The 12037-nt window shown below is 44.4% G+C and overlaps 1 protein-coding gene across 2 annotated transcripts in view; it reads left to right on the forward strand.

Annotated features, from left to right (window-relative positions):
* Positions 1–12037, forward strand: part of PKN2 (protein kinase N2) — a 166417-nt gene that overhangs the window by 135464 nt on the left and 18916 nt on the right. For both annotated transcript variants that reach the window (XM_069737523.1, XM_069737524.1), the window contains exons 6-7: positions 1425–1638; positions 9202–9387. In XM_069737523.1, coding sequence (XP_069593624.1) covers positions 1425–1638; positions 9202–9387 — 400 coding nt within the window. The remainder of the gene's footprint in view (positions 1–1424; positions 1639–9201; positions 9388–12037) is intronic.

Here is a 12037-nt window from a genome sequence, read left to right on the forward strand (position 1 = left end):
TATCCTTCTTACACGCCCCCTAACAGTATCATGTTCCCTCACAGCATGATGTCCCCTCACAGCCCCCATACAGTAATATATCTCTTCACAGTATGCCTCCACGCATCAAATGTCTTTTCACAGCTTGACCCCACGCAGTAAGATGTCCCCTCATAATCCACCCCACACGGTAAGATATCTCCACACATCCACCCCCAACAGCTCCTTATTTCATCACTAGATGGAGGCCCGATGCTATCACATCGGGAGGGTGGTTACGTGCCGATGGGGGCATGCTACAAAGCCTGCCCCCATGGGCACGTCACCACCCTTCCGATGCGATAGCATCGGGCCTCCCTCATAGTATACAGTATTTCCTCCTCTCCTCGGAGGACACACCCTGTTACCGCCGGTGATTCCTGGAGCCCCGCCTCCCTTTGGAGCCCCACCTCTCACCGTCTCCACCGCCCCCGCTCCTTGCACCTCCGCACTCAGGAGCCCCGAGATCAGCAGCACCAAGAGCAGTATCTCCGGGATCCATCTTCCGCGCCTGCTCTAATCCATGTGATCGGCGATCAGCACACTGTCCCGTCAACATGGCCGCCGCCACTAGGATTGTCGGTGGGAGGCGGGGGGCTGCGGAGGGGAGCGACTGAGAGGAGCGGGGGGAGACGGGGAGAGAGGGGAGATGGGGAGCGACATGCAGACTGGTACAACCAGCGGGTGCCATATTGGAATACCCATCACTTGGGTATTCCAATATGGTGGTTGGAGTATGTGCGCTGCGGTGGATTGTGGGATTCGAGGACGTCCAGACGGAAGTGGATGACAGACAATTTAGGGTAATTATATAAATAGATTATGTTCATCTGTATGGGCATGGATGCAGATGCCCCTGAAATCTAGACGCGGGGCAGGAGGCCGCTGTATGTTATGGGACGCCAGTTTATCCAGCCCTGTTGCTGTCTTTATCTGCGGGATGTACAGGAACAGCCAAAGGGCTGCAGGTGGCCTGGGTGCCGCACTTTGCCCAGGTCTGGTTTAAACTAAGTAAAAAGATACAAAAACGGCTATACCACCAACAAACTCCAGCTTTTTCCCAAAGTGACTTTGCCTAGAATAGGAAAAACCTGGGCTGATCCACTGGTTTAAAGCCTCCATGTGCGTGCACCCTTAAATGTTTTCCATTTTCAGAAGAACCCTGTCCACAAATGCAGTCTAAAGAAAAATTGAACTCTACTGCTGCTCCCTTGTTCCAGCACTTAGTTTTCACCACTCTCCGTTATTGTCTGCAGAGCTGGCATCACATCTACAGCGCTGCAGCCAAACGGTGAGCTCAATGGCTTGTGCTGTCCATTTGCCTCCAAGCTCACTGATCGGCTGCAGTGCTATTGAGGTGACGTCCAACTTTATAAATACTAATTCCCTTTTTCTGTGGTTTCCAGGCTCAATCAAGATATAACGAATCCAGTCAGAAGCTAGACCTCCTGAAATATTCTCTAGAACAAAGACTCAGCGAACTCCCCAAAAATCACCCGAAAAGCAATATAATCATAGAAGAACTCTCCATGGTTGCATCTCCAACTCTGAGCCCAAGGCAAAGTATGATCTCTACTCAGAACCAGTACAGCACACTATCCAAGCCAGCTGCTCTAACAGGTAACCACAAGAATCGGATCATGATGGGCTAGTGATGAGGACAAAGCAAAAGTAGAACCTGTATGATAGTGATACATTGATTTAAAGTATTAATTTGTATGTAATATTTTTATTTTTAAGCTGTAATACATCTGAGACACAAAAACAAACTTTAGAATTTGGATTTAATTTTTTAAAGGGGTCGTCCCAACAAAATTTAAATTAAAAGATGTAGCAAATTCAGGTAGGACTGGGTTGAATCCTAGCACTGCAGGTCTTGATTAGATGCACCCGGTTAGCTTTGACTAAAAACCAGGAAATGGGTTCATCTTGTGTCCATCTGCTGAACGAAGCACAGTGGAGTGTGTTAAAACTAGTGGTTGACCAGCCAAAATGTGAGCTGTAGCTGGGAGAGTGATGTGCCAGGGTCTCTTTCTGGATAGATACTGCGTGGGACAGCTAGGAAAGCTGAGCAGTCTGTGTGTTGGAGCTGCAAAGTAACATATGGAAGCTGCAGCCTGTTCATTGTGAACTGTGCTTGGAGTTGAACAATTCTGTTTGGCGCTGGAAGGTGCTGGAGCTCGGGCTGAAGGGATACCGAGACTGGTAGGATTGTACCTCTTCTGTGTAATATGTCCGGATGAGTCCGCAGTGACATATGTGCCTGCTAAATGAATTTGTTTATTTTCTGTGATATCTTTGTGACCAGAAAAGGCTGTTTTGCTTTTGAATCCCTTGTAGTTTTATGAAAGCAACAAAACTGCACGTTTGGACCAGATCGGTTTGTCTCTGTGAATGCTACCTAATACCTACCTGAGACACTGAATCCCTACAATGGGTTGTCCGGCCTTAGGCTACAAGTCTGCAGTCTCCTTAAGTGACTGCAGACTATTGAATCCTCACAGAGTGCACAGATCCATCGGCGGGCACGTGTCCACAAGTATGCTATATGCATACAAGTGGTCACATGCTGACTAAATGTGCGTGGCCTCGTGTATTGATAGGCCGGACACATCTAGTCGGAATGTGGCAAGAATTATGCAAATCGAATGAAAGTCATGTGATTGCCTCTACTCAGCCCCTGAGAATTATCACATCTCATACTGTGAGGATTCTCAAGTCTGCAGTCACATAGTGACTTGAGACTTAAGGTACCTTCACACTAAACGATATCGCTAGCAATCCGTGACGTTGCAGCGTCCTCGCTAGCGATATCGTTTAGTTTGACACACAGCAGCGATCAGAATCCTGCTGTGATGTCGTTGGTCGGGGCTAGAGGGCCAGACCTTTCTTTGGTCGCTGGCTCTCCCGCTGACATCGCTGAATCGGCGTGTGTGACACCGATTCAGCGATGTCTTCGCTGGTAACCAGGGTAAACATCGGGTAACTAAGCGCAGGGCCGCACTTAGTAACCCGATGTTTACCCTGGTTACCAGCGTAAAAGTAAAAAAACCAAACACTACATACTTGCCTAACGCTGTCTGTCCCCGGCGCTGTGCTCTGCTCTCCTCCTGCACTGGCTGTGAGCGTCGGTCAGCCGGAAAGCAGAGCGGTGACGTCACCGCTCTGCTTTCCGGCCGCTGTGCTCACAGCCAGTACAGGAGGAGTGCAGAGCACAGCGCTGGAGGACAGACAGCGTTAGGTAAGTATGTAGTGTTTGTTTTTTTTACTTTTAGGAAGGTAACCAGGGTAAACATCGGGTTACTAAGCGCGGCCCTGCGCTTAGTTACCCGATGTTTACCCTGGTTACCTGCATCGTTGGTCGCTGGAGAGCGGTCTGTGTGACAGCTCTCCAGCGACCAAACAGCGACGCTGCAGCGATCCGGATCGTTGTCGGTATCGCTGCAGCGTCGCTTAATGTGAAGGGGCCTTTATACCCCAAGGCCAGACAATCCCTTTAAGTACATATCCACGGAACAGGTAATATACACTACGCACAAAAGTTAGGAATATCTGGCTTTCGGGTGAAATTTATAGAAAACATAAAAGTTCATGCTACATTGATATTTTATCATGAATTTAGGGCTTTTACGTAGAAACATGCAATGGTGGTTTCCTCATGTCAAACAATTTATTGAAATAGAAGCCAACAACAGTGGTAAGTATACGCTGACCAAAAATGTCAATAACGCGAAAACGCATCCGGCAACCCTGCGTTTCCGGACATGCGGCCCGTCTTTTTAGAACGCAGCATGTCTGTTTAGCTTGTGGCGACGCTCCGTCGCTGCAAGGTAAATAACAGGGTCCTATGTATATATAGGGTGCGGAGATTCCTGATGTGTGCAATGAACACATCCGGAATCACCGCGCGTACAGAACGGGGTATCCGCTGTGTCCAAAGCGCTGTGAATCCGGCCAGTGGACACGCACCATTAAGCATTAATTACAGCTTGACAACGATGTGTCCTGCTGTTCACAAGTGGAATTATTGTCTGCTGAGGCATGGCATCCAACGTTTCTTGAAGAGCGATACTCGGATCATTGAGGTTCTGGGGTGCAGAGTTATGAGCCTCTACACAGTGACTCGGCTGATCCCATAGGTTTTCTATGGGATTCATGTCTGGAGAAAGTGCCGGCCACTCCATTTGAGGTAACCCGATCTCCAGCAGCTGTTCCCTAATGATGCGACTTCGATGAGCTTGAGCATTGTTATCCATGAAGATGAAATTAGGCCTGTGTTGTTGGTGCAGAGGCACAATGACTGGGTAAATGATGTTCAAGTAGTAGAAGCTTGTCACTGTACCATTCACAAAGTGTAGGGCAGGTCTGTATTGGCTAGACATTACTGCCTAGACGTACCTGCCCACACGTACCTGCCCACACTAACACCACCAAAGGCTTGTCTGGTGACAACCATGGCTGATGCATAGCGCTCAACTTGACATCTCCCAAATATCGTTGGCGGCCATCATTTCTGCTCAGCATGAATCAATTTTCATCAGTGAACAGCACTGGGGCCACTGGTCCCTCGTCCAGCGTAGATGCTCCTGGGACCATGCAGGATGGTGGTGTGATCAGGTATCCTTGCAGGTCGTCTAGCAAGCAGACCACACTGATGTAAACCGTTTCGAATGGTCTAACGTGACACTTGAGTGCCTCTCACCCCCCTAAATGTGCCTGTGGCATTCATCATCTGGTCCTGGTGGGCATTGTTCACAATGAAGCAGTCATCAGTGTGGGTTGTGGCCAACGGACGCCCACTTCTCTGCCTTTCTGTGACTCTTCCAGTCTCTGTATCTCTGTTACAACCTGCTGATGACTCTGTGACACCCTAAACTCAGTGCCCCCTTCCGTCTGAGAACATCCTGCTTGAAGCCTCACAATGGCGAGGTATTGGTGATCAATTGTTAGGTGTCTTCTTGGTCTCGTGATGTCAAAATGTGCCCAGCATAATGATGATGACTGTTTAATACCAATTCTAATTGAACCTCAAAATGTATTGGGTGATTCATGGATCAAACATCTATTGTGTTTTTTGCCATTAACCCCTTTCTGACCTCGGACGGGATAGTACGTCCGAGGTCAGAAGCCCCGCTTTGATGCCGGCTCCGGCGGTGAGCCCGCATCAAAGCCGGGACATGTTGACTGTTTTGAACAGCTGACATGTGCCCGTAATAGGCGCGGGCAGAATCGCGATCTGCCCGCACCTATTAACTAGTTAAATGCCGCTGTCAAACGCAGACAGCGGCATTTAACTACCGCATCCGACCGGGCGGCTGGAAATGACGGCATCGCCGACCCCCGTCACATGATCGGAGGTCGGCGATGCGTCTCCATTGTAACCATAGAGGTCCTTGAGACCTCTATGGTTACTGATCGCCAGTAGCTGTGAGCGCCACCCTGTGGTCGGCGCTCACAGCACACCTGATTTTCTGCTACATAGCAGCGAACAGCAGATCGCTGCTATGTAGCAGAGCCGATCGTGCTGTGCCAGCTTCTAGCCTCCCATGGAAGCTATTGAAGTATGGCAAAAGTAAAAAAAAAAAAGTTAAAAAAAATTTGAAAAAAATAAAAAAAAATATAAAAGTTTAAATCACCCCCCTTTCGCCCCAATCAAAGTAAATCGATAAAAAAAAAATCAAATCTACACATATTTGGTATCACCGCGTTCAGAATCGCCCGATCTATCAATTAAAAAAAAGCATGAACCTGATCGCTAAATGGCGTAGCGTGAAAAAAATTTGAAACGCCAGAATTGCGTTTTTTGGTCGCTGCAGCATTGCATTAAAATGCAATAACGGGCAATCAAAAGAACGTATCTGCACCAAAATGCTATTATTAAAAACGTCATCTCGGCACGCAAAAAATAAGCCCTCAACCGACCCCAGATCACGAAAAATGGAGACGCTACGAGTATCGTAAAATGGCGCAAATTTTTATTTTTTATTTTTTTAGCAAAGTTTGGAATTTTTTTTCACCACTTAGGTAAAAAATAACCAACACATGTTTGGTGTCTATGAACTCGTAGTGACCTGGAGAATCATAATGTCAGGTCAGTTTTAGCATTTATTGAACCTAGCAAAAAAGCCAAACAAAAAACCATTTCACCGCACTTGGAATTTTTTTCCCGTTTTCTAGTACACGACATGCTAAAACCAATGATGTCGTTCAAAAGTACAACTCGTCCCGCAAAAAATAAGCCCTTACATGGCCATATTGACGGAAAAATAAAAGTTATGGCTCTGGGAAGGAGGGGAGTGAAAAACGAATACGGAAAAACGAAAAATCCCAAGGTCATGAAGGGGTTAAGCTGCTTGTTAGAGAACAGCAAGTTGTACAAAAAGTACTGAAACTTTGGACAGTTGGACATATGCATTGAAGAATTTAGAGAAGGTCACGTCAGTTCACCTGAACACGTTGGAGTGCATTTTAGTTTCATCCTGAAATCCAAATATCTGTAACTTTTTGTGAGTAGTGTATTTGTGATCGTTGGGGGTCCTACTGCTGTCTCTACGTCTACTTAGTCTATCGATGGGCTGATGTATCGGAGTGCAGCACTCTGCTATATTTCTGCAATTTTATAGACTTTTAAGTCAAACAGCAATTCGTGACCGCCATTCTGTTTTCTCAAATGGGTTAATAGGACCTAGGTTCTTGTGACATGACTTCTGGGACCTGCAGCAATCGAGCGCTTATTACCTGTCTTGGACATAGAAGAAATAAGTGGTGATGAATCCCAGGAAAACATTCATTGATACTCTGACATTACAGAAGTATTGTCCTTTTGATTAAAACTCCCTAAATTGGTGGTCCCGACAGCAGCCGAATGAGCTGAAGACACAGGTTGGTTCTCGACCCCTCTTGGTCGTCTTTTTGGTTGTAGACCTTTGCGGGCTGCATTGTGACCACATGTAGTCCTCTGTTTGTGAGGTTTCCACATTGCTGCGTGTCATGATGCCCCCACAGTCACGACGTAGCCCTCCAAACACTGAAAATCTCAAGAGATTGGCCTAAATTACCGGTAGATTGCTACCGTATAATAAAACTATTTTTTTTTTCCTAACTGGTAACTCGTCGCTGTGCACCGTTCTCATCGGTCTCCATTGCAATCAGATGTTTGTTTTAATGTTTTGACCCGTGGCCGAGACTCTGTGCTGTTGCTTGTGCCCAGCGTGATCCTCGTTGTTTATCTGCTCCATGCAGCTTCTCCAGCCGTGTGCGCACACTGAGGGTTGCACATTTACAGACTATGTAGGCTAATTGGCTTCTAATTGGCGTCTGACTAAATTAGTCCTGGTGCATGGATTCCTGTGCCTGGTGGGTGGCAGAGATGGCGAGCACCGCTGGGACCCGGACTGATGTACTTCACTGACGGTCTGATGCTATCCGGCTATATGCAAGGAATTAACATCTGAAATATTCAAATGGATCTACGGCTGGTTAATAATTTATACATCTTTTTTTTTTATCAGCGGTTCTTGTAATGGAGTTGAGAGGACTGTTTTCAATAATTAAAGGGGTAGTCCAGTGTAAAATAAATAAATAAATAAATGGGGGTCATATGGGAGACCTAGCATGAAATGGTGAAAGAATATTACTTAATGTCGTTTTATCACCGCTGTGTAAATGCCTGATGTTCCAGATTACCTACATAAACAGAAGTACGACACTTTTAAAAAAACATTTTGAAATCCGTTCCCCCATTCAGGGTCATAACCGCCAGACCCGTCTCTAACTGTTCTACGGGAATGACGTACCCAACTCCTCCACCTACATGAGTAGGCAAGGGCGTCATAGCTGCAGGTCTGTGGCTGATTGATTATTGTGACTTTTTATGGCACTGCTCATTATTTCGTACACAGGTCACGGACAAGAGTGCCGCCATTTTGAGATGACCGTAACGCCTTGGACTATGTTCACACTGAGTTTTCTAGAGGGGTTGAAAAATAACAGATTTTCAAATTGAACACTTCAAGAAATGCTGCTTTTTGGGGGAAGTTTTTCTTACCCCTTAAGTTTAGAAGAGGTTTCTTTTGTTTTTTTTCTCCCTAAAATTTTTTTTTTTTTTGCAGCCTTTTCAATTTCATAGTGCCTGATTTCGAGAGGTTTGCTTCAGGATCTGCTTTGAAGTGATGAGCGTTTTTGTTTTTTTGGGTCACCAAGTGTTTTTCAAAATCGCATTAGGGAAGCAAAAAGCTATAAAAGAAACTTCTCAAATATGCAGCAAAGTGCATTTCTCATGGAAATTTATTGAAAGGGTTTTCAAAGTTGTAAGTTTTTTTCTGAAGAGAATTTTGGAGCAGATCTGCTTAAAAAAAGCAAGGAAAACTATGTGAACATAACAGTAGGGTGATTTATGCTGATGATTTTGGCCCATTAATGAGTGCCGATCGAATATATGGAAAAAAGAGGAAAACAGAACAGTTATTAATATGAGCGTTCTGTCCCGATGTGGCGTCGTGTTGTCAGTAGTACATCCCTTGTTCGCACATAGCTACCATTAACACTTAGTTTTATGTCGCCATACAAGATCCCATCACCTGATGACCAAGCGTTTTGCACATTTAGGCTATATGTTCACACCTTGCTGCTTTTTTAATGCCAATTTTAAGCTGCTTACAAAAAGCAGGTTTTGTCAGGGTACATTTATCTCTTGGGCATTCTGATAGTTTAGTGCATTAAAAAAAAAATCTATTCAAGTTCATGAGGTTTTGGCACCAAAAACGCAGCAAACCTGATACCTGCGTTTTCGCAGTGTTTTTTGCATTCCCCATTGCTTTCAATGGGTGAAAAATGCTGGTGACATGCTGCGTTTTGCAAAATAGTCAGGAAAGAGTGTGCATGAGATATCTGAAATCTCATAGGCTTTGCTGGTACTGTGAAATGCAGCTGACAATTTGTGCAAAATAAAAAAAATAAAACGCTGCAAAAACGCAACTTGTGAATTTAGCCCTTACACTGAGCGATGCTCCTACGAATGTGCGTTTGTCGATCAGCTTGCATAAATGAGCCTGCAAAACCGGAAGTAACCAAGCAAGGCCTGGCATTCTGGACTGAGCGGACCTCCGGTTACTGATCTCATGCTCACTAGTGATGGATCTGGAGGGCGCAGATATCTTATTTCTCGTTCTTTTTATTCCTCAGGTACCCTGGAAGTCCGACTCATGGGCTGCCAGGACATTCTTGAGAACGTCCCCGGCAGATCGAAAGCCACCACCACCACCCTTCCTGGCTGGAGTCCAAGTGAAGCCAGATCCTCCTTCATGAGCAGGACCAGTAAAACGAAAAGTGTCAGTGGGCGGAATCTCCTGAAGACAGATGACTTTTCCAGTTCAGTAACTTTGTTTGTTATCGTCTCCTTCCATTTGCCCGATCTCGGCAAACTAATGTCTCGTGATCTCTTCATTATGGATAAAGGGTTTCTAGCATCGGCCTTCAAGCTTCCATGTTAGAAATAAACCTTGAAAAGTGTTTGGACAAATTGTTTGGTCCTGAAACAGATCATAGACGGTTGTATTATTTTATGTCCATGGGTATGATGGGGAAAGAGCAGGCGTAAGTCTTCTACGCTCGGCCGATCTTGTGCCATGTTTATACAGCAGCACCTCCTATTACATGTATATATCTCCCCTATAAGGTAAACTATGCCTTGGCGTAATCATACACTTAACCCTTTAAGGCCTTTCCTATTTTTGTCTTTGGGATACAGCCATTTCCTTTTATTTTTCCATCTCTGCATTCCAACAGCCATAACTCTTTTTTTTTTTTTTCTTACTACCGACCTAGCTGTATGAGGGTTTATTTTTACGAGAGAGATTATACACTTTCAGTAGTGTCGTCCATCTAAATATTGGTGAACTTTTATTAATGTTGTCCCTGCAATCACAAATGAAAAATTGTGAAAAGTTTTTGCTCAAATGTTTGTTCACGATTGGTATTTTGATGTGGAATTTTCGCCCTAAAAACCGTTCTAGAAAAGTGTTTGTTTTTTTTGTTTTTTCCCCGACTTCAATTTAATCCTTAGAAAAATGTAAGGCATTTTTATTTTCAAACAGAAAGGCCTCAAGTATTGATGTATTGCTGCTTTTTTCACATAGGAAGAACACAGCACGTTAATTCTTTTTTTTTTTTTTTTTTTTTTTATAGATATACAGTGGGGCAAAAAAGTATTTAGTCAGTCAGCAATAGTGCAAGTTCCACCACTTAAAAAGATGAGAGGTGTCTGTAATTTACATCATAGGTAGACCTCAACTATGGGAGACAAACTGAGAAATAAAAATCCAGAAAATCACATTGTCTGTTTTTTTAACAATTTATTTGCATATTATGGTGGAAAATAAGTATTTGGTCAGAAACAAAATTTCATCTCAATACTTTGTAATATATCCTTTGTTGGCAATGACAGAGGTCAAACGTTTTCTGTAAGTCTTCACAAGGTTGCCACACACTGTTGTTGGTATGTTGGCCCATTCCTCCATGCAGATCTCCTCTAGAGCAGTGATGTTTTTGGCTTTTCGCTTGGCAACACGGACTTTCAACTCCCTCCAAAGGTTTTCTATAGGGTTGAGATCTGGAGACTGGCTAGGCCACTCCAGGACCTTGAAATGCTTCTTACGAAGCCACTCCTTCGTTGCCCTGGCGGTGTGCTTTGGATCATTGTCATGTTGAAAGATCCAGCCACGTTTCATCTTCAATGCCCTTGCTGATGGAAGGAAGTTTGCACTCAAAATCTCACGATACATGGCCCCATTCATTCTTTCATGTACCCGGATCAGTCGTCCTGGCCCCTTTGCAGAGAAACAGCCCCAAAGCCTGATGTTTCCACCACCATGCTTTACAGTAGGTATGGTTTTTGATGGATGCAACTCAGTATTCTTTTTCCTCCAAACACGACAAGTTGTGTTTCTACCAAACAGTTCCAGTTTGGTTTCATCAGACCATAGGACATTCTCCCAAAACTCCTCTGGATCATCCAAATGCTCTCTAGCAAAATCAGACGGGCCCGGACATGTACTGGCTTAAGCAGTGGGACACGTCTGGCACTGCAGGATCTGAGTCCATGGTGGCGTAGTGTGTTACTTATGGTAGGCCTTGTTACATTGGTCCCAGCTCTCTGCAGTTCATTCACTAGGTCCCCCCGCGTGGTTCTGGGATTTTTGCTCACCGTTCTTGTGATCATTCTGACCCCACGGGGTGGGATTTTGCGTGGAGCCCCAGATCGAGGGAGATTATCAGTAGTCTTGTATGTCTTCCATTTTCTAATTATTGCTCCCACTGTTGATTTCTTCACTCCAAGCTGGTTGGCTATTACAGATTCAGTCTTCCCAGCCTGGTGCAGGGCTACAATTTTGTTTCTGGTGTCCTTTGACAGCTCTTTGGTCTTCACCATAGTGGAGTTTGGAGTCAGACTGTTTGAGGGTGTGCACAGGTGTCTTTTTATACTGATAACAAGTTTAAACAGGTGCCATTACTACAGGTAATGAGTGGAGGAAAGAGGAGACTCTTAAAGAAGAAGTTACAGGTCTGTGAGAGACAGAAATCTTGATTGTTTGTTTCTGACCAAATACTTATTTTCCACCATAATATGCAAAAAAATGATAAAAAAACAGACAATGTGATTTTCTGGATTTTTTTTCTCAGTTTGTCTCCCATAGTTGAGGTCTACCTATGATGTAAATTACAGACGCCTCTCATCTTTTTAAGTGGTGGAACTTGCACTATTGCTGACTGACTAAATACTTTTTTGCCCCACTGTATGTGTGTGTATGTATATATATATATATATATATATATATATATATATATATATATATATATATATAGCACTAACATATGCCGCAGCGCTTTACAGTTTGTTGTGCAGTATAAATGCTTTTTCCATTGATAGGAGGATTAATTTTGTGTTGTAGAGTAAAACATTGATGGACCATAATGCAGGGAGGAAATCTCTTTGCTCTTGTCTACAGTATTAATGGAGGCC

The sequence above is a fragment of the Ranitomeya imitator genome, chromosome 8 (genome assembly GCF_032444005.1).
Source record: "Ranitomeya imitator isolate aRanImi1 chromosome 8, aRanImi1.pri, whole genome shotgun sequence".
NCBI classification, from domain to species: Eukaryota; Metazoa; Chordata; class Amphibia; order Anura; family Dendrobatidae; genus Ranitomeya; species Ranitomeya imitator.